Source organism: Macaca nemestrina, chromosome 7, assembly GCF_043159975.1.
Source record: "Macaca nemestrina isolate mMacNem1 chromosome 7, mMacNem.hap1, whole genome shotgun sequence".
Lineage (NCBI taxonomy): Eukaryota > Metazoa > Chordata > Mammalia > Primates > Cercopithecidae > Macaca > Macaca nemestrina.
In genome coordinates, this window is record NC_092131.1 from 107,795,840 (window position 1) to 107,818,233 (window position 22,394).

Below are 22,394 nucleotides of genomic sequence, written 5' to 3' on the forward strand. Positions count from 1 at the left end.
GCTCCTCGGCGCATCCAGTTAGATCCCGCTGGCGCGTGGGGCTGGACTTCCTCTCACGCCCAGGAAACTAGAAGGGCTTTTCGGCCGGAAGGAGAGTGGATTTACTAGAAAGGTGGGACATTGGAGGGGCGGTAGCGTGGAGTTAAGTCCGGTCTCTGACCACCCAGCGGAGCCGGTGACAGCAGCGTCCTGGTAAGCAGGCAGGCGTATCAGGTTTCAGAGGATGCAGCAGGGAAGGGGGGTAGAGGTGAGGGGTCGTTGCATCTGTCGCTGTGTGTATCTTTTGGGGGTTCAGCGCCACCAGCGATCTGGGCCTCGTTCATTGCGCTTACATTTCTCCACCTCATTTGAAGAACGAGCTTGGTAGCCGACGGAGCTGAGGTAAGTAAGTATAAATGTGGAAAGGAGAAATATGCACTCACCAGACTAGTTTGCAGTTTTCACATAGGTGGTGCCATCCTGTGTCCCATAAGGGCCTGCGCGAACCCAAACATTCTGAATCGGTGACGCCTGTTGGAGGCAGCAGCACCTGTTGCATTAATTTTAGAACACACACACAGAGCTGGTAATTCTTAAGCTTCCTGAATCTGCTGGCAGTCGTTTGGTGTCAGAAGTGAGTAAAGCCATCTTGGTCGTCTCCCTCCTTTTAGCTTATACTGAAGCGTGGTGAGGGGAGATAGGCCGAAAGTTATACAACTTGTTAATAACAGAGCCGAGAGTGAAAGCGCGATTTCTTCATTTTCAGCCCGGAATTATTTGTTCTACACTATACTGTTTCTTTGCATTGCTAGACAATTGGTCTTTTTTTACGAAGTGGATGGGGAGTTGCAAGGAGGAGTGAAGAGGGTGAATGTACGTCTACATACAGTATAAATCCATGAAAGGCAAAATCAGCGTGTGTTAGAACTGTGTCAGTCATCTACATCTTCCATACTTTATAGATGGAGATGAGTCTGTCACGTCGCTTCTGTCATTTCACTTTTAGCAATAGATGTGTAGTAACAATATATGAAGAAGGAACTTTCATTACCTGTTACACACATTTACACAGAGCGGCCTGGGGTTCACTGAACACGCTATGTGCTCACCCTAGAAAACTGATTCTGTAGAGTGCACTGCAGTCAACCCTCAGCTGTTTTAAGTAATCTTACATTTGGTGCTTATGTGGCTTAAGTGTCTTGTGCATTATTGCACTCATCTCTCTCATGTTATTGAAATGGAAATGTGTTGTAGGAAAGTGGCAAGCCTGTGAAGAAAATAAGTGAGCCTGAGGCCCAGAAAACCATACATTAGCAAATATTGAAAAACTGTTCACTTCACATAGGGGGTGTCTTAAGTACTGGGGAACTCATTCAACCAGATGTTCATTGTGGGGAAGCCATGAATAGCCTCCCTCTCCTGGGTTCAAGTGATTTTCCTGCCTCACTCTCCTGAGTAGCTGGGATTACAGGTGTGTGCCACCATGCCCGGCTGATTTTTGTATTTTTAGTAGAGACGGGGGTCCCACCATATTGGCCAGGCTGGTCTCGAACTCCTGACCTCAGGTGATCTTCCCACCTTCGCCTCCCAAAGTGCTGGGATTACAGGTGTGAGCCACCGTGCACGGCTCCTATATAAACAATTTTCAAACTTGTTGGTCTCAGGAGCCACTAAACAGTTATTGAGGACTCCAAAGAGCTTTTGTTCATATGAAAATAGTTTTGACTTCACTAACCCCGAGAAGGGTTTTCAGAAACCCCCACAGAGACCAACTTTTAAGATATTTCAAAGAAATTTTAGATTATATAGAGGAATGATTGCTGTTGTGATTGTGACATGAGCAGAAGTATCACCTTAAAAATGCAACAACAAGCACAGTAGCTTGTATTTCCAGTAGCTGTATAATTCCAGGCACAGAGAACACAAACAGATGTCCATTTTTAATTCTTTTGTTGTTTTTTTGAGACAAGACCTCACTGTCATCCAGGCTGGAGTGCAGTGGTGCGATCACAGCTCACTGGCAGCCTTGACCTCCTGAGCTCAAGAGCTCCTCCACCTCAGCCTCCTGAGTAGCTAGGGCCACAGGTGTGTGCTACCACCCTGGCTAATTAAAAAATATATATATTTTGTAGAGACAGGGTCTCTGTGTGTTGCTCAGACTGTTCTCAAACTCCTGAGCTTAAGCCGTCCTCCCACCTTGACCTCCTGAAGTGTTGGAATTACAGGCGTCAGCCACTGCGCCTGGCCTGTAATATTTTTCTATGCTTGGAAAGTTTATTATTAATCAGCTAGGATACTTCTCTACAAAAATACACATATATAACTTGAGATTTAAAATTTTCTCAGCCAGATGTGGTGGTTCACACCTGTAATCTCATCACTTTGGGAGGACGAGGTGGATGGATTGCTTGCGCTCAGGAGTTTGAGACCAGCCTGGGCAATGGGGCAAAACCCCATCTCTACAAAACCGCACCCAGCCATTTTGTATTCTTTTTATCCCATTACTTTTTTTTTTTTTTTAATGGTTTCAGACAGTGGTTCAGACCAGCTGCTAGAGAATCAAGGGCTAAGAATAAAAGACTACCAATTTAGTAGATTTGGACATGGACAAGCCACAGGCAGTTTTTCTTCTCACTCTCTTGGCCAGTTATCTCTTGCTTACCTTCCCCTGCCAGTAGCCAGTAGCATGTGACAGCCTCTATATTCCATCTCCCTTTTCTCCCTCTTCCAGAACTTAGATGAGTTTTCAATGGATAACTGTACAGAAACATACCCACTACTGAGTTTATAATAAATTGGTAAATGGTGTTTAAAATGCCTTACGTAGAAATCCTTGGTAGTTAGTTATATGTGGTTATTTTTGGGAAGTTGGCTTGCAGTTCTTTGAAGGACTGGGAACATGTATTTCTTTCTTTTGCATGTACCTATGTGTGTGTGCGTCAAAGTTTTATTTGTTCACCGGTGCTCTACACATTCAGAGAACCATTTCCAATAACGAACTATAGAATGATCCCTTCATTTCTGATTTAAAATAATGGAGCATAGGATCCCACTGTTTGAAAATTCTAGCCATCGATCACTTTATAAGAAAAGGATGAAATTTCAGTAACAAGGGGTTTGTTTATCTGATTTCCACCCTACGGATTAATATATAAATTTGGCCAAAGTTGTTTGGGGGAGAGGGGCTGTTAGGTACTGAGCTATAATACTTTGTTGCTTTGTATCACTTTTAAAATTGACTTTTAAAGATACTTGACATTTGAAAAAGAATCACCTTTGATCTTTCTAAATCCCTAATTTGACATTAACTTTATAGCATATGATTTATTCCATAAAGTCTTAGATCCTGAAACTAGCAGAAAGCCAGATACTCATGTTGTGCTATAAATATAGGATTGACAGTTAAGCTTACTCAGTAGTCAAGGGGGCAGCTTTCACTCACTAGCCTCCAGGGCATATGAACCAAATTTATGATTCAGAACATTTAAAATATACATGTTGAAGATCTTTGGGCTCTCGTAAGGATAGTCTAACTGTAATATATATTAAATGTGTCAAAGGTCTCTTGCAATGATGGGAAGAGCATTCTAAACTACATACATCTTTCCCATCCCCAGATCATTCTGTGCCCCCTCCCACTCTGCCTAGATTAGGAGTCACCATGGAGCACTGTTAGTAATGGGACTGTGTATCAGATCTTTAAGATGTATTGGGACAGAAGAAAGGTTGATGTTTTGGGGTTTTTTTTTTTTTTTTTTTTTAGACGGAGTTTTCACACTTGTTGCCCAGGCTGGAATGCAATGGCGGCCATCTCGGCTCACTACAATCTCCGCCTCCCTGGTTCAAGCGATTCTCCTGCCTCAACTTCCTGAGTAGCTGGGATCACATGTGCCCGCCACCATGCCCAGCTAATTATTGTATTTTTAGTAGAGATGGTATTTCATCATGTTGGCTAGGCTGGTCTAAACTCCTGACCTCAGGTGATCTGCCCGTCTTGGCTCCCCAAAGTGTTGGGGTTACAGGCATGAGCCACCGTGCCCAGCAGATTCATATTTTAATGTTTCCTTCTACTCCCCAACCACACACAAATTTGAAAGCTGCTTTGCTTTCTAATAAAGAGACTTTTCCTTTGATTTGGAAGATAATTTGATGTCTCTTTTCTCTTTGCAGGTATATGAGCTCCCTGAAAGCACGAAGCAGTTATTTCCATCTTCAGATCATTCAGAGATTATGAAGGCACAAACCCTGCCTTCAGTTTGCTTATAGTCAAGTGGAGCAGACACAAGTCAATGATTGCAGTATAGCTACTTAAGTAATCTAAAAGAGGTGAGTGTGGCACTTAACCTCTCCTGGGACGGGGAGGAATAAGGCAGTGTTTCCAAGAGGCTATACAGGCATTAGGTAGACAAGGAAGAGGAGGTCCATTCTGGGTGCCTAGGACTCTGTGGCTGGTTTATATATTGTAAATGGTACAAAAAACAATGTTGAGTATCTTTTACCTTTCTCCAAAGTACTGGTCTTACTTTTGGATAGTGCTTCTTGTTTTTTCCTTCCCTCTCCCTGGCCCTATCACCTTTAAATTAAATGAATGTTTAATTTAAATGTTTAATTTAAACATTCATTTAGTAGGAAGGAAGTAGGAGGGTAAGAATCTTTCTGGGTGGCAGAATAATAGATGGGTCTACAAAGAGCAATGTATATACCCAGTAAAGCCATCTCTAAAACTGTGTTTCTGCATTGTTATAGTGCACAGTTGGGAAATCTCAGTTTTGTTGGTTGTGTATTTTCCCAGTGAATGGATTATATTCCTTTCTGCAATCCAGTCTGTTTGAATTTAAGGGCATCTCTTAAATTCCTTTCAAGCAAGAGACCTAACATTTAGACTTAGGAATGAGAGTAGGAGAGACAGCAAGATTAGAATCCAAGTTCATACTACCAAAACATTTTTATTGGCTCTGAGTGACTACATGTTGTTTGAATCAGCTGGAGGCTAATTTGTAACGTTTCAAATAAATGATAGTTTAATTCCTCCAGGATTTGAGTAAGGTGAAAATAGAGCTAAAAACCATGATTCGGTCACATTCTGGCAAAATGAAAAAGCAATCAATTTGGGCTTTTTTTTTTTTTTTTCCCTGGAACTGATGATAGCAGAAAACAAACAATGAAATAGTCAGACATGATATACTTGACAAGAACCACCACCTGTTCAGTAGCAACTCTAAAATAAGTACCAATAGGGGCAGTTGTTGTGCCCAGGTCATAGTCCTACTCCTTCCAGGGGACTTCCGGATGACAGAAAAGATGCTGACCAGCTGGGGTCTTCTTTCCAAATAACAAACACTTCTCTTGCATTTAGATTAATTAACCATTGGTTACAGTGAAACAAGCATATGGACAGAGTTAATCTCCTATAGCTTGAAGTTATAAATTATCTTTATTTAAGTATCTTGACATGGTAAAGGACAGTGTTTTAAAAGCTGGATTTGGTTATGTTCTTCTGGAGACTAAGAAAATAGAGTCCTTGAAATCAAGCTGACTCTGCTTTTAGCCTCCTAAATGAAAAGGTAGATAGAACAGGTCTTGTTTGCAAAATAAACTCAAGGCCTACTTATCTACCAACAGCAATTATATGCTTTCCATTGTCTTTCTATAGAAAATAGGAGTAGTACATTTATAGATGAGAAAACTGGAGAAAGACATAGTGAACATGTGAGAATCTTGCTCTACTAATTGATAGGAAGGTGACTAGAAATTGGAGAAGTTGTCTTGGTAAGTTGAGGAGAGGACTTTTCTTATAGTGCAGTATGGTAGCTGAACCTGCTTGCATCAAGACCAATATAGTCTTATTTACAGAATGCCACATCATAGTGAATTGTGCTGTGGACAGCTTCCAGTGTGTGAGTTGTGGAAGATGATGATTTTAACAGATTTTGGAGGATGAGAAGTATTAAGAAAAAGGCCCCACTGCCCATGCATTTGCTCTGCTTTTTACTTTTGACCAAGTATACACTTCAGAAATATCTTAGTGGATGTATACAAGTGATTGTGTGTCATTTGAACCAGCAGGAAGTAATTTATTAAACACACTTTTCTAAATAAAAGTCATTTAATTTTATCAGAAACCAGTGTCATTTTAGTTTGCAAGTCTCAAACCAACTTTCCAATTCTGACTTATAAGGGTGCCTTAAATTCTTAATACTGCACTCTGTGTTACTAAACCCATGTTAGTTTATACCAAGATTCTGTGGTGGTTTTACATATTCTTTTTCCCCTTTGTTAGGGTGGGGAGGCCACAGCTTATGTGAATTGACTTTCTCAGGAGTTATAAAGTGATACAGGTAAAGCTAAGAAAACAACAGATTTTGATATCTTTTGTTTTAACTGTCCAGTGTTAGGGATTGTGGCTACAGTGGTCTAATTTTTAAAAACTCTTTTTTTGCTTTGTTTTTTAACAGACTTATCAGCATGTTGCAGGTGAACATGGCCTTGAGGTAAATCCTGTCCCTTGTTGAATACAGTTTCAGTAGATTGTTTATAGTAGTTTAAGGAATTGGAATTTTTTTACAAAAACACAGAAGTTTTGTTTGGTTCTGTTCTAGATGTTTTTCTTCTAAATAAATGAGAAAGATGTTTCAACAAAGGCTCTTTATGCTGAATAATTGTGATGCTTGAAGTTCCTAATCTGCTTTAAGTGGATTTGTCTGACATTTGGTGTAAATGTCAGACAATTCTAGACAGTTTTTTCTTGGTCAAATAAAAATTTAATTAAAACTTTACAGATGTCGAGTTTTTAATCCATTTATCCGTGTTCATATTAACATGTGTAGTATTCCATAAAGCCTATTAGAACCCTGAATCAAACTTGCCTTCTTTGTGATATCCTGTTTCTTACTTGGTAGTTTCTATTTCAGTAGCTGAGAACATTTTTTAATATACATATATGTATCTTTTGTTTATTTATAACTGGAACCATTTCTGTGCTTACATCTGCTGTCCCTTGTTTCAGAGTAGACAGTCCAGCTTTGCAGGCTAGGTATGTGTGTGTATAATGAGTTATTAAATTGTCAGTGTGAACTGTTAATTCAGGAATCTGAGCTGCCATTTATACCAGTAGCCAGAGTTTAGTAGAAGATGAGAGTCTTTCAGTTTGTCAGGCTTTGCATGTGCTGGAAAACATCAGAGGTTTTTTGTTTGTTTGTTTTTGAGACAGAGTTGCGCTCTTGTTGCCAAGGCTGGAGTACAATGGCACAGTCTCGGCTCACAGCAGCCTCTACCCCCGGGTTCAAGCAATTATCTTGCCCCAGCCTCCTGAGTAGCTGGGATTACAGGCACCCACCACCAGGTCTGGCTAATTTTTTGTATTTTTAGTAGAGACAGGGTTTCACCAGAAAACATCAAAGTGGACTTTTTTTAAAACACAAAACCTTAAATGATGAGATTAGGGCATATCTGGGTTTAGAGGCATCCGTGGGACGTGATACGGAATTGTAATTGCTTCACAAATGGAATTATTCTGCAGCTTCACTCACAAGCTTTGAAAATGCTATGTGTGCAGAGCTTAAGTGGCAACTGGAAACTTGAACAGGAGAACCAGGAATGTAGCTGATGGAGTTGGGCATTGAGCTCACAGAATGGCCTGGGGGCAGTGAGGCAGGATGCCTAAAAGCTGCCTAGCTAGAGATCAGTCTTCCTTCCCGTCCTCAGCTTTGCCCTCTGGTGGGCTGTTAATTTCTTTTAAAAAATTGTTGTTCATTTGCTAATATGCCACAGATGCCCTTCTGTTCTTTCACGCTGCCTCCATTCCAGGTTTTTTCCCATTTCTTGGCCATAGGTCCTTTGCTATAGTTTTGAAAGAGCCCTGCCATCCTTCACATGGAGAGCAGTGAGAGGCCAAAGAGCAGTGGCTGAAGAAGATACTCATTTATTCAACAAATACTTGGTGATAGCTGTTGTGTGTTAGCCCTTGGGGATCTAGCAATTAACAAAACAGGCACTGTCCCTGCCTTCGTGGAATTGGGCATTATAGAGGTAATTTCAAAATTAGAGAGTGGTACATACTGTGTAGGAGTGGAACAGGGTGTTATAAAGAGTACATAGTGGAAGGGACCTCACCACAGTGCTGCTCACTATTGGGAAAATGAGGGTAGAAGACGTTGAGAAGGGCACACAGCTTCCCTGGTTTTCTACAGACAGCCTCTCGCCTTCTCAAGTATATTCTTGGCTGACTCATGAAATGCATGAGTGTACTGGGGCTGCTGGAGCCATTAAGACTACCCTCCTCGTCTTCCAAGCTCTCTAGGTTTTGGAAACTCATATTTTGCATATACACAACTACAGTTTAATAACTTTAAAGACTTTTGAGTTCATTTAGTCTGAGCCTTTATTTTACAGCTGGGCCTGGTAATGACTATCTTAGCAGCACACAGGACTAGAATCCAGGTTGGGTGAAATGAGCGCCAGCACACCATTCTGCCAGATAATAACATGAGCCATAAATTGTGCTGGGCACATGGTGCTTAAATGCCATGTTCAGCCAGCTAAGGCGTGATTGGCTGCAAGAGGGGTAGGCATGGAAGACAGGAAACTGGACATCAGAATGTTCTAATAGAAAGTGACATGTTTTGGCATTGAAATGCCATTATGTACCTTTAGACACCCAGGGGTTTCCAAAGAAAAACAGGGATGCACAAATTCATGAAGCTGACAACTAAATGTGTATAGATGCTGAGAAAGGTCCACATTGAAAAATGACAACTTGGAATTTTCATAGTCTAATAGAATGCCAATCTTCTTTGGAGGAACTGTTATTCTTATATCTGGAGTTGTTCTGTTGTGCAGAAATTCATACCTATGCCTGAAAATTAAATTTGACATAATAAAGTTTCAGTAATTCTATAGATTTACTATTTATAGAATATTTCATATTAATTTTATTGATAGTCCTATGATTTTGCTACTTTCTAGTATTAAATGACTACCAAAGTGACAAGCCATTTCTAAAACTATATTCTCTAAACTATCTCTTTTCTAAAATTTGTCCTAAGAAACATTTTCTTTTTTTTTTTTTTAGACGGAGTCTCACTCTGTCACCCAGGCTGGAGTGCAGTAGTGCTGTCTCGGCTCACTGCAACCTCCACCTCCCGGGTTCAAGCGATTCTCCTGCCTTAGCCTCCTGAGTAACTGGTATTACAGGCATGTACCACCAAGCCCAGCTAATTTTTGTATTTTTAGTAGAGACCAGGGTTTCACTGTGTTGCCCAGGCTGGTCTTGAACTTCTGAGCTCAGGCAGTTGCTCACCTTGGCCTCCCAAAGTGCTGGGATTACAGGTATGAGCCTCTGCTCCTGGCCGAAACATTTTTCAAACATCATTTTTTCTCTAGTAACCTCTTAACCTAAGAAATTTACCTATAGCATCCTGAACTCTCTTGCATCTAAACTAGCATAGGAATAGAACATGTTTTTAAAATTTGGATTAGACATTTGAAACAGGGAACCTTGTGATTTTCCATGTGATAAAATGGGCCTCTTGGCATAAGCTTTTCTCTGCACAGTTACTCCAATTCTTAAACTTTCAAACTGAGTGGGCCAGTGGGCCTGTTACCAATCAATATTATATCACTATCCGTGCTCTGCATCCTGTGTACTTTGAAAAATGAGTGGACCAAATTGAGTGGCCAGTGGGCCTGTTACCAATCAATATTATATCACTATCCGTGCTCTGCATCCTGTGTACTTTGAAAAATGGCAGAAACCAAAACCTGTCACAGGAATTTCCTAACCCTGCTACCTACAGATACTTGAAAAGCTTTTTGTGTCAACAGGCTAGTCTAGGCTGCTGGGATGAACACTTGGAATACGATCTAAACATGTCAGAGGAAGCCAGCCTGTCTCAAGCCCATTTCACCTTATTTTAACTAAGCAGCTGCCAGAAGCTATATGAGTCCTTTCCTGTACTTTCTCTCCCACCACCAATGGAGTCTAATACTATGAGCCAAAAATGCAAATCTGCTAGGAGACCTTATCCTAGGATGCCTTACCTTCATTCTCCATTTGTAACGTGTGCGTGTGCGTGCGTGCGCACACACACACACACACACACCCCCCTACATCTGTAAGAAACTGGCTTGGCTCTAGCACTTGGCCTGTAGCTTTTGCCCTTCCTTTGTCTTCCATCCCTCTTCTATTCTCTCTTCTTACTCCCCTTATTCCTCCCCCTACACACGGACTTCTAGGCTTTCTTTATGCTCCCTTAGTTTTACTCTGCCCCTTGTTCTTGCCTTTCTAAAGAAGAGACTTTGATCTTTAGCCTTACTTCAGGCAGAATCCCCAAATAAAGTATCTGCCTCAGTGTATAGTAATTCTTGCATTCCCCAAACTGGGTCTGAAGTTTAGTAGATTTCATTAGTGTCCTCATCTATTATCAGGGGGAAGTTGGTCTTCCCACTTATGCTTGGGCATGAATAACCATGATAGAGGACCATGGGCAGAGAACATTGGATGAACATTACTAGGATTCATCAAACCAAGGAGGGTCAGAGGCCCCATTTTACAAGATGTGATGGGAAAGCAGTGTGGGGTCTTGTTTTTCAGTTTTTGAGGTGAAGGAAGGTTGTTCTAAGTCTGAAAGTTTATTCATTGACCTGGGCTGCATGAGACTTTTTTTCCTACTATATGGAACTACTCCATGTGTAAAGACAAGAGTGCCCAGCAGCAGGAGCAAACCAGAATTAGCCATAACTACTAAGCCTCTTGCCCACATTCACTTAAAAAGATGGAACTGGGGCTTCAAAGCAAACTGTATTGGCTTAATACTAAAGGTGAACAGAAATGAAAAAATCAATCACTTAAGTGGTTAGGAATGAACTCTTTGGAGCCAGACTGCTTGAGTTTGAATCCAAGTTCCAAATCCATGTCGTTTGGATTATCTAATTGCTGTGAGGTGTGGTCTTTTTATTTTTATTCTTTTATTTTTGTTTTTGTTTTAGAGAAGGGGTCTTGCTATATTGCCCAAGCTGGCCTTGAAGTCCAGGGCTCAAACGATCCTCCCACCTCACTCTCCTGAGTAACTGGGACTACAGGTGCACGCCACTGTACCCAGCATTCTGATTTTTAAAATGAGATAACACAATTGTGAGAAGTAAATGAGATAATGCATGTAAGAGTACTTGGCACATAATTCTCCATAAATTTTAGCTATTTTTAGCTCAGAGAAAAGCTGCTCTTTCTCCTCTTACTTGGACTTTAGGGAAAATGACTGGCAGCAACTCCTGAAATGTCTTAGAATATTTGTAAAACATAACGTGTGTCTTAATTATTGCTAGTAAAAAGGTCTTGCTGTAATCTTTCAAAAACAAATTTTAATTGTGAGTATCCAGATTTTACTTTACCTTGATGATGCAAATGTGTGCCTCATGCACCAGGAGAGGCAGTTTGCTCCCAGATCCTCCTGTTTAGTGACATCTTCAAAGGCCACACCAACTGTATAGTCCAAATGCTCATCCACCTCCACCTCCCAGTAATGGTGCCCTCGGACTGGAATTAGATTTCCCATGACAGCAACACACCTGGTTTTAGAAAGTGGAAGCATGTGTGATTTGGGGTGCCCCAAGCCTGGCTGTGCAGGTCAGTGAAGCCAGCTGCTGGGATCAATCAGTCGGTGGTCTACCAATGTGGTGGTAGGTGCTTCTGGACACTTAACTTGTAAAGCACCCTTCGCTCTCAAAGCTCAGTGGACTGATACTGAAGATTAAAGAAGATTATGATACAGCTTGGTAATGGGAGAGGAGGAGGCACTAAACCAACAGAACAAGTTTTGTTTGCTCTTTAAAATTGTTGGGGCTTTTATAGAAAAAGGTTTGGTTCACTTGTTCATAAAAAAAGAAAAGGGTTGAAAATATACAACACAGCACAGTTAAGGGAACCATAAGCTTGAAGTTCACCACCATTGCTTATTGTACTAAATGAACATGGAAGGCCTTTGAGGTAGCTATCATGTTAGGGATGACTCCTGGAGGAAGACAATAATTCAGAGGCCAGCCCAAGAAGAACAAGATAGCAGATTCCTCACAGATCATTAAAATCTACCTCCTTACCCCACTGCTGCTGACTGGGCAGGGCCCTGGACCTCTTTATTTGCACGTCAGGGGAGCCGGCTCCCCCCTTGAATGTACCAGACCCTGGGGGGTGGTCACTGGGCCCTAGATTTTTGGGGGGTCACCAGCCACTCCAGGGGCAGGGACCATTTCTTCATTTTCTGAAAGCACTTTAATGATTCCCCTTTCCCCAAACTCCAGGGAATGGAGGGGGGACCCCGCCAGCCAAAACATTCCCCCCTTTCCCAACCCCCATCTCCTCCTCTTCTAGCCCATGCCCTTCCCCGGTGGAGGGAGGGAGCAGGGAGCCCTCACTCTCCATGCCCCTTGCTTGCATCTGTATATAGTGTGAGCAGCAAGTAACCCTCCTCCTCCCTCCCCCAACCCCTCCTCAATGTAGTGGCCTTGGATATCCTGTTTGTTAATAAAGACAATTCAACCAGCAAAAAAAAAAAAAAAAAAAAAAAAAAAAAAATCTACCTCCAAGGTTGCACTGGGAACAATTATACTGACAAAGGTTAGAGTAATGTTTTGTTCTACATCAGCAAAGTATCAACACAGGAAAGTTTTCAGTGAAAATCAAATTATATTGGTATCTCCAAAGTGAATGTTCTACCTACCTTCTTCATGAGACTCCTACATTAACCAAAATATATATAGCCCTCAACATCCCTAGAAAGATTTGTTCAGTTTAAAATTTTCTCTCTACTCTCAAAACCCCAAGTTCTTACTGCCCAAGCAAAGCTTTGGGAAGGAGGCTGCATGTTGGTTAACTTCTACCTCAGTTACCTCACCTATAAAATTAGGCCATCTCTGCTTCAAGTTCCGGACTCACATTTCCACCTGTTGTTTCAAATTCGGAATGTCCCAAATGGAAAGTCATATTCCCACCCCTCTTATCTACCAAAGTTTGGGGTGTAGTGGGGAGGGGTACATACTTCTCACATCTCCATTTTGGTTAATATAGTCATTATCTACCTGATAACCCCTTGGCAGAAAACTAAGATGGGAATAATGTAGTGGCTACAAGGTTACCTTCTAGTTTTAGTCCTGCTTCAACCCTTAATAGCATTATACTCTTGGGCAAGTTACTTCTCTGTGTTTTAATTAGTTTTCTCATCCGTCAACTGGGATTGATAATAGTACAGACCTCACAGGGCTGTTGGGATGATTGCATGAGATGAAGTATATTTAGCACTTGGTAAGCACTTTATAAATATGGCAATATGATAGTCCCTGACTCATCTCCCTCTCTGTTGCCCTTTAAACAGGTGACCAGCTAGCCTTGTTGGTTTTATGTGCTCAACAGCTGTTGACTCCACTGGCTCCTCTCACGTACCCTACTGCATAGTTAAGCCCTCCATAGTCTCCTCTCTGGTCTCCTTGTTTCCCATCTGCCTTTGCCTTTCCTTTTCCCTCTCCCTCCCCAGCTCATGTTCTACCATGCACTGAAATCTTTCTGAAATGTAATCTGATCTTGTTCCCCTGCTTTAAATCATCCAATAATTCTCACCACATAGAGGGTAAAATCCAAACTTTTATTGTGTATGTACTGGACTTTCTCTGACTTTCCTGCCTCATCTTCCACCTCTTCCCATCGTGGACCCTATATTGCAGACATACCAAATTCCTCATATTTCTCCAAACATGATCTTTTTGGCTTCTTTCATATGTACATGTACAAAGCAACTATCTGCCTTGTTGGCCTAGAGAACTCCTATTTATCCTTCATGCTTTTGTCCTTCCAAGTCTTTGTACTTGGGGCTCCTACAATGCTTTGTCCATAAATCTACCTTACCTTTAATGTGTGTGCCTTTTGCATGCACGTCTCCTCCGCTTGAGATCTGAGTCTTAGGTGGGCGAGGACTGTATCTTTATCTATTTATCCCCCAGGACAGCACAATGTTTCACAGGGCAACAGCTACATTGGCAACTGGATATTAAAATGGGACTGTCTAACTCAGCTTAGCTGGATCCCCAGAAGCCAAGAACCAAACGATGCGTGTAAAGAACTCCTGTATTTCATGGTGAGATGTTAGAAATAGACTCCTAGGCAGAAGTTTAGAAGGAGAGAGCCAAAAACTGGGTTCATAGCTTTTCAGTGTAATAACAAAGGGTTGAATTTGAAGATGCTTGAGGCTTTGCCCAGAGAGCTTTCTTATTCACACAAAGGAAGAGTGAAGTAGCAGTGGCCTCATCCAAGGTGTGTGTTTTCCCAGGACCAGGTGTGACTGGCAACCACCACAGGGATGCTGTCTTAGTGCTGTTTTTGAGGGGGTCCTGTCCAAGAGGGCTTTCTGCGGGGGTCAAGGAGACCTCAGCAGAAAGATGCTAGAGTTGTGTGGATGCAAAGGTTGAAGGGTAGCAAAGGGCCCCTGGAGGGAGGGGGACTGCCTGGGGCCCACAGCTGTGGTCAGAGGGGCTTATGACAGTGCCCATGAGAGTAGCTTTAAATGTTGCTTTGGTGCCAGTCAGGCAAGACCTTTATTGCTGCTTACTCCTCTCTACACCCTACAAACCTGGGTTGAAAGGGCAGAGGAGGAAAGGACAAAATCTTTTCCTCTGCACCTGCTCTTTCACACTGACACTTGCATACAGTAGGTGCTTAACCCATGTGCAATAAAAAGGCCAGCAGGAAGCCAGGGTCAGAGGAAGAGCCAGCTGAGGGGACTATCCAGGACCCAGGTAGGGAGGCTGGATAGTTTTCCATCAGCGGTCCTTCCAGCCCTAATAGGAGAGCCCCTTTGCTTCCCTAGAAGATCCTCTTGACTCTAAAAATCAACCTACCAAGAACTATTTTTGCCCTGGATATCAGGAAGCTGAGAGGCCATATTTGTGTTAATCCTAGAAACTGAATTAGCCCTTGAAGTTAACCTGTGTCCTTTCTTTTCTCCCATTGCTTTGATTTTTCTATTTCAGTATTTTTATTTGCCCCTTATTTTGTCTGTTAACTTTGGAAAGAAGTAAGGAATATGTAAGTAATTTCAACATATGTTGTGTACCAAGCTTTAGAAATAGCTGGACCAGCCAGCCAGCTTCTTTGGTGGGCCACCCCGCCCACAGGTCATGCACCAGCACAGTGATGGTTTTCCCCTCACTTTGGAACAGTCTCACTCCATGGCCAGTTTTCTATCAGGAGTTTTGCTATAAGGTACCACAGTGCAGGAGAAAGAGCACTGGGCTAACCGGTGGGAAATCTAGGTCCTTGTTTCTGTTCTCCCACTAGCCCACAGCATGACCCCTGTGAAGCAGAACAGAGTCTGGGGGCAGGGAACATAAGGACTTCCTAGAACTAAATTAAGCAGAAAAACCCCAACCTTCGAAGTCCAAGTAAATAACTTTGTATTTCAGCTGTGGCAGGAAACATACTCTTCATTTGCATAGGGTGTACACCGAGTAAATGACTTTGTAACTTCACTTTAGCCTCTTCATATGCATAGGGTGTACACCAAGTAACCAGTGGGAACCTCTAGAGGATATTTAAACCCCAGAAAATTCTGTAACCCGGCCCTTGAGCCGCTTACTTGGTCCGTTCCCACCCTGTGGAGTGTGCTTTCATTTTCAATAAATCTCTGCTCTTGTTGCTTCATTCTTTACTTGCTTTTTTTTTTTTTTTTTGAGAAGGAGTCTCACTCTGTTGCCCAGGATGGAGTACAGTGGCGCCATCTCCGCCCTGCGGGTTCAAGCGATTCTTCTGCCTCAGCCTCCCGAGTAGCTGGGATTACAGGCACGCGCAACCACGCCCAACTAATTTTTGTATTTTTAGTAGAGATGGGGTTTCGGCATGTTGGCCAAGCTGGTCTTGAACTCCTGACCTCAGGTGATCCGTCTGCCTCAATCTCCCAAAGTGCTGTGATTATAGGCGTGAGCCACCGTGCTTGGGCTCTTTCCTTGCTTTGTTTGTGCGTTTTGTCCAATTCTTTGTTGAGAACTCTAAGAACTTGGACACCCTCCACTAGAAATACCTGTCCCACCCTCATGACCACTGGCTGCTCCAGCTCTGGCAGCCTAAGACCCAGGGACCATGCCCTCCCAGGGGACTGCGCCCTCCCCTGACCTCGCCCTCCCAGGGGGCTCTTCTGCCGGCACCTGCCCGACCCCTCTCACCCACACTCCTCTGGGTCCCCTCCCCACTAGGATCCCCTCTCCTCACTCATTTCCGGGATTCCTTTTCCCTCAAGGCTGCCTCCATGCCATATTCGGATTTGACCTGAATAGCAGGGCACCTTCGGGAAGTTCACAGAACGCCCTTGTGAGAGGTTGACAAAGTACCTGGTGAAGCGGGAGTCGCTGGATGACAGCTCCCTGGCGGGGATTCTCCTTTCACTTCGTACGACCGTAAGTCCATCTTCAGAAATGATCAGCCAGGGATGGCAGGTGTCCTTGTTTAGGCGAAAGTAGCTTCCTGTGGGAGGAGGAGCACACAGAAGACCCGCAGCCAGTCACTTGCTTTCTCCCCGTGGGCGGTGGTGGCCGGCTTAGCTTCGTGTGGGATACACCTAAGCCTGGACCTGGCCTAGTAATAGGCGTCCCGTTAACAAAGATGGCAATTAACACTCATTGGGCAGTCTTGTGTGCCTAGTATGCCCTTCAATCCTCACTACGACCCTTAGAAACAGGTGTTACTATTTCCATTTTGAAGTTGAGGAAATGGAGGCACAGGGTGGTTAAGAAATCAGCTGGCAAATGATAGAACTTAAACTTGAACCCCAATCCCCTCTGATTCCAGAGGCTGTGCTCTTCACCTCTAGCTGTAATGCCTATATATGGATAAGAATGTCTAACCTATTTGCCAAGGGAAATAGGAATTGAGGGACTTCTTTTTTTGTTTTTTGTTTTTTGAGACGGAGTCTCTCTCTGTCACCCAGGCTGGAGTGCAGTGGCGCCATCTCGGCTCACTGCAAGCTCCGCCTCCCGGGTTCACGCCATTCTCCTGCCTCAGCCTCCCAAGTAGCTGGGACGACAGGCGCCCGCCACCACGCCCGGCTAATTTTCTGTATGTTTTAGTGGAGATGGGGTTGCACCATGTTAGCCAGGATACTCTTGATCTCCTGACCTTGTGATCCGCCCGCCTCGGCCTCCCAAAGTGCTGGGATTACAGGCGTGAACCCCCGTGCCCGGCCTGAGGGACTTCTTAATGATCCATTTGACTTGCAATTAGGGCAGTGGGGGACACCCCTGAACTCCTTCTGGGCTGACTTGCCACATGTCCATATCTGTGCATATTCATCAATTTCCCAGTGCAGTCATAGCATCACTGGGTCTGCCACAGAGTGGCCACTTTGGGTCCCAGAGACTATGTGGGCTGGGGCACAGACCTATGGTGTGGACTGTAGCTGGCTCGCTCCTCACGCTGGGGCCCCCCATGTTGAGGGCTCGCACACAGATAATGTAGCTCCGCCCCGGCTGCAGCTGCACCAGGGACTCGCAGGTCGGGATGCCTACAACAGACCTGTACAAGGAAGCAGAGCTGCAGTCAGAATGGGGCCAGGACACCTGGGCCCAAGCACCAGGCATCCCTTTCAAAGCTGGAAGGTTTAACTCACTCTTGCGCCCCTGTCCTCTGATCCACACTTACAGCAGCACAGCCAGGAGTGCTGGCTGCCCCTTGGCATTCCCTCCCACAGTCTCTGGTCTGCTCTTGTCACTTCATTGCTACTTCTTGTGTTTGTGGCTGTCTCCTCTCCAAGTCCCTCATTCTGGTTTCCCAGGCACCCAGCACCGCGCTTGGCATATGGCTAACACTGCATCATGGAGTGTGCATGCAGTGGAATCCAGTATGTCTCTGTCTGTCTGTTAGGATCATAATGTCTCTGAGGTCAGGGGCTGAGTACCGCTATTCTTAGTACAGTGCTGGGCCCATAGAAGGCCCTCACTTCAGCCGGGTGCGATGGCTCACATCTATAATTCCAGCACTTTGGGAGGCTGAGGCCGGTGGGTCACTTGAGGTCAGGAGTTTGAGACCAGCCTGGCCAACATGGTGAAACCCTGTCCCTACTAAAACTACAAAAAGTAGCCAAATGTGGTGGCAGATGCCTGTAATCCCAGCTACTCAGGAGGCTGAGGCAGGAGAATTACATGAACCTGGGAGTTGGAGGTTGCAGTGAGCAGAGATCATCAGGCTACTGCACTCCAGCCTGGGCGACAGAGTAAGACTCTGTCTCAAAAAAAAAAAAAAAAAAAAAAAAAAAAAAAAGAAGGTCCTTGATTCATGTTTATGAACAAATAATTCTAACTAGAGCTGAAAGGGTTAACTGCTATTAACCCACTGAGAACAGCTGCCTATTGGAAATAATTCAAGGTATTTAAATTGTACTATACAGAAATATAAGCCCATAATTGCCACTGCCTATATTGCTGCGGTTGCCAACCCCATGTCAGTCCAGTGGGCAAGAAAAGTCTTTAGGATGAGGCCCATTTACCAATACAACATCCTCACCCAGATGAGGCCAGGTTGTCTAGGTTATCTTCAGGCTGCAGCTCTGGGCCAGAGGGGCACTTTTATGCATTCAATAAATATTAACTAAACTCCTCAGGTTCCAGGCACTGTATAGGGAGGCCCTCAGAAAAACCAAATGTAGTTCCTGCCCTCATAGAGCTTCCAGTCTAGATGGGAAGAGCAGCATTCTTCAAGCAATCACTGGAAGGAATGTAAGATGGTAACCATGACAAGTTGACAGTGTGCTATAGCATATAATGGTGGGGGGAGGATGGCTTTTGAGCAGAGCTCTGAAGAATGCTGAAGAGGTAACTGTATGAAAAAGGGACAGAGGAGTCTCCTTCACAGGAGAAGCATGTGCCAAGGCCCTGTGGCAGGAAGGAGTGTGAAAAGTAGGAGGAACTGAAACGTGACCAATGTGGCGGGAGCTTTAGATAGAGGGGAGCTGGTGTGAGAGGAGTTGGAGAGGCAGGAAGGGGCCAGAGCCTATGAACGAGTTTTGCCTTTTCTTCCGCCATGGGCTGCCATGATTGGATTTGTACTGGAAGAATATGCAACAGCTCTCAGGTCATCTCTCAGGTTACTGACCAGCCCTCTGGTGACCTCATCATTGTGAGTTGGTCCCAGGTGTCAAGTGCGCCTAAAGTATCAGCATAAATTGCAAAGGAAACCTGAACCCTTAGGATGGCCAGAACCACTGGACACCCTGCCCCACTCCTGAGTATCCCCAGAGTGGATTACCAAGGTCAGCCTCCATGTGGCCATGGACATGCAGATTCCACCTGGAACAGATGGATGGGTGGCATATGGCCATGTTTCAAACCTGGCATTTAGCATAGAAGAATCTGCTTCCATAACAGTTGACACCAATCCCTCTTCATTTCTCCAGCTCCAGGTCGGTGCAACCCTGTGCTCCACAGCAGGGGAGCCCCTGGTCCTGGTGGCTGGTGCTGGCCTGCCTGGCTGGTTCATCCCCTTTCACAAGCTTCTGTAAACCAGAGGTAAACCTATGCTTCCTCCATCATAGGCTGCTGTAAACTCAGGTTCTGTGAGCCCTTGTGGTCACTGAGTCCAACCCTTATCAATTTGTGAACCCCTCCAACTCTCAGAGTATGAGGGGTGAGCATGAGCTTCCAGACAGTCTTCTATGATAGATGAAACATTCTTTGTACATTGAGCTGTGATCTCTTTTGTTTTCGCCTATGAGTTTCACCCTCTCCTCTCTGAATTCCAGCTAAGTGGGTATTTCAGTTCCTCCAGCTGCTTACTCCTGCCCCCAGGGTGTGTGTCCATGCAGCCCCCTCCCACTGGAGCACCCCTGCATTCACTGTTCTTGGGGCTCAGTCTTTCCCATCTGTTCAGGTCTCAGTTTAAACATCTTCTTTATCCAAAGTGGATCCTCACCTCCACCACCATTCTCTGTTTTATTACATTTCTTTTTCCTTCCTAGCACTGCATATTTTGCACATTGGTTTGTTTTCTTGCCTTTTGTCTATTTCCCCACCAGACTGTCAGCCCCATTAGGGCAGGAAATTTATCCATCTAGTTCCCAGTGCCTTGCACAGGACCTGACACCACCCAGGCACTCAATGCTTGTTGAATGAATGAATGAATGGGAAACCTTACTTCAGCTAAAACAACAACAAAACCTGAGGTTCAGCCAACTTATTCATTCACTCATCATTCACCTTCAATAATAGCATTCCAGCTACTTCTCATGAACACTAAGCAACCAAAAATTGAGATTCCTGTGTATCAAAAATGCCAACCTTCTCTTCAGACTCCATATACTTCCTAAGCCATGTCACTGTATCAGGTGTCAGGGCTCTCGTGCCCAGCAAATGCCCTTATGACTCACTCAGTTACACCTGAGGCCTCTGGACTTTCAGCCTGGGTCAGCTCCACAGTGTACGAGTCCACAGGATTCAGGTTCCCAGACTCCCAGCAAATCAGCACAGCCTCTTCACAGCTCCTTATCTCTTTTGTTTTTATAATGGGGGGAGAAGGCGCTAAATGTGGGAGAAAGGGAGAGATGAACAACTGTTGGGTTCATTTCCAGTCATTTTGTTCAGAGCCACGGACAAACATCACAGCCACCTTCTTCCTCCCACAAAAGAGATTCAGTGCAATCAAAAGCAAACCAGGGAATCCCTTCCAGATGTTTCTGGAGTAGAAGATGATTGCAAGGTTTAAATGTCAGTGTGACGGAGAGTGGCAGTTTTTTATATTTTGAGACCAACCATCAGAAAATATCACTGTCAGCTGAGCACAGTGGCTTACGCCTGTAATCCCAGCACTTCGGGAGGCCGAGGCGGGTGGATCACTTTAGTTCAGGAGTTCGAGACCAGCCTGGCCAACATAGTCAAACAGAGTCAAAATTTTTAGTCTCTGCTAAAAAAAAAAAAAAAAAAAATCAGCCAGAAGTGGCAGACACCTGTAATCCCAGCTACTCAGGAGGGTGAGGCAGGAGAATCTCTTGAACCTGGGAGGTGGAGGTTGTAGTGAGCAGAGAGAGCAGAGATCATGCCACTGCACTCCAGCCTGGGCGGGACTCCATCTCCCAAAAAAAAAAAAAGAAAAGAAAAGAAAAAAATGTCACTGTCAAACTAGGCATGTAGATCTGGTGTATTAAATAGAAGAAACAAAATGTACAAAGCTCTTCCTACCCTTCCAAATGAAATCAAGAGCTCTGCCTTGTCTAGAAACCCACGACTCCTGTGTCCCCTTGACTGAAAGCCCTGTTATAGGAAATGAGTAGCCCATTACCTGTCATGTACACTGCATGCTCGCTAGAGGGACTGGGGCCAGCCCTGTTGTGAGCTGTGACCCAAAATTCATACTGGGTATTTGGCACAAGGTTTGTCACTGAGCAATATGTTTCTTTGACGGTCACTGTAAATTCTAGGGGGAAAAAAAAAAAAAGATAAGAATTCAACCCTAAAAACTGGCCAAGTGGCTCCAAATTCATTATGCCGAATCCCACAGTAGTAGATTACAAAACTGGCTGTAAATTCCTCCCATCCCTGTATGCACTCCCTCTGCAGCATGACTTTGCTGCTCCTTCCATTCAGAGCTTCCTTCCTTCTCTCTATTCCTTGAAACTGGGCTTAGCTGTGTGACTAGCTTTGGTCAATGAGGCAATAGCAAATGATGAAGCAGAGGCGTGGGAAGTGCTGGTGCACAGAGGCTTGCCCTCTTGCTGCTGGGGACGCTTCCATTACCATGTGAGCAAGCCCAAGCCAGCCTCCTGGAGGATGCGAGACCGCAGGGAGAGAGACCCCAGCTGCCCAAGTCCTCCTGGCTATCCTATCTGAGACAAGTAAATGAGGCCATCCTAGACCAACCAGCCCTACCCAAGGTGGTTCAGAATAGAACTGTTTGGCCAGTCCACAGAATTAAATAATAGGGCCAGGCGCAGTAGCTCACGCCTGTAGTCCCAGCACTTTGGGAGGCTGAGGCAGGCGGATCACAAGGTCAGGAGACCGAGACCATCCTGGCTAACATAGTGAAACCTCATCTCTACTAAAAATACAAAAAATTAGCTGGGTGTGGTGGTATTTGCCTATAGTCCCAGCTACTCAGGAGGCTGAGGCAGGAGAATCACTTTAACCCGGGAAGCGGAGGTTGCAGTGAGCCGAGATTGTGCCACTGCACTCCAGCCTGGGCAACAGAGCAAGACTCCATCTCAAAAAAAAAAAAAAAAAAAAAGAATAATAATTGTTTGTTATTTTAAGCCACTAAGTTGTAGGGGGTGGGGAGGGGGTTTGGTTATGCAGCAAAAACTGACACAACTCCAGACTTCCCCAGAATCTTGAAAGGCAGTGATAACTCTTAATTTACCTTCAGATATCAGTTCCTTTATAGCAAAATGGTCAGTTTGAAA

At 44.3% G+C, this 22,394-nt stretch overlaps 2 protein-coding genes and 1 non-coding gene across 3 annotated transcripts in view; 2 read left to right on the forward strand and 1 right to left on the reverse strand.

The window, feature by feature from the left end:
• Positions 1 to 38: 38 nt before the first annotated feature.
• LOC105497481 (WASP homolog associated with actin, golgi membranes and microtubules) overlaps positions 39 to 22,394 on the forward strand; it is an 88,927-nt gene continuing 66,571 nt past the window's right edge. The window contains exons 1-3 of the transcript XR_011625268.1: positions 39 to 192; positions 4,150 to 4,305; positions 6,435 to 6,470. The gene's annotated coding sequence lies outside the window, so the exon portion shown is untranslated. The remainder of the gene's footprint in view (positions 193 to 4,149; positions 4,306 to 6,434; positions 6,471 to 22,394) is intronic.
• On the forward strand, positions 5,477 to 5,603 carry LOC112429446 (small Cajal body-specific RNA 15). The gene has a single exon (XR_003021674.1). It is a non-coding gene; the product is annotated as a small Cajal body-specific RNA 15 (non-coding RNA).
• LOC105497479 (fibronectin type III and SPRY domain containing 2) overlaps positions 7,885 to 22,394 on the reverse strand; it is a 50,818-nt gene continuing 36,308 nt past the window's right edge. Inside the window, exons 8-13 of the mRNA XM_071099318.1 lie at positions 21,278 to 21,412; positions 20,370 to 20,520; positions 17,391 to 17,524; positions 16,345 to 16,477; positions 11,368 to 11,544; positions 7,885 to 8,833 (exon numbers count right to left, since the gene is read on the reverse strand). Coding sequence (XP_070955419.1) covers positions 8,581 to 8,833; positions 11,368 to 11,544; positions 16,345 to 16,477; positions 17,391 to 17,524; positions 20,370 to 20,520; positions 21,278 to 21,412 — 983 coding nt within the window. The 3' untranslated portion in view covers positions 7,885 to 8,580. The remainder of the gene's footprint in view (positions 8,834 to 11,367; positions 11,545 to 16,344; positions 16,478 to 17,390; positions 17,525 to 20,369; positions 20,521 to 21,277; positions 21,413 to 22,394) is intronic.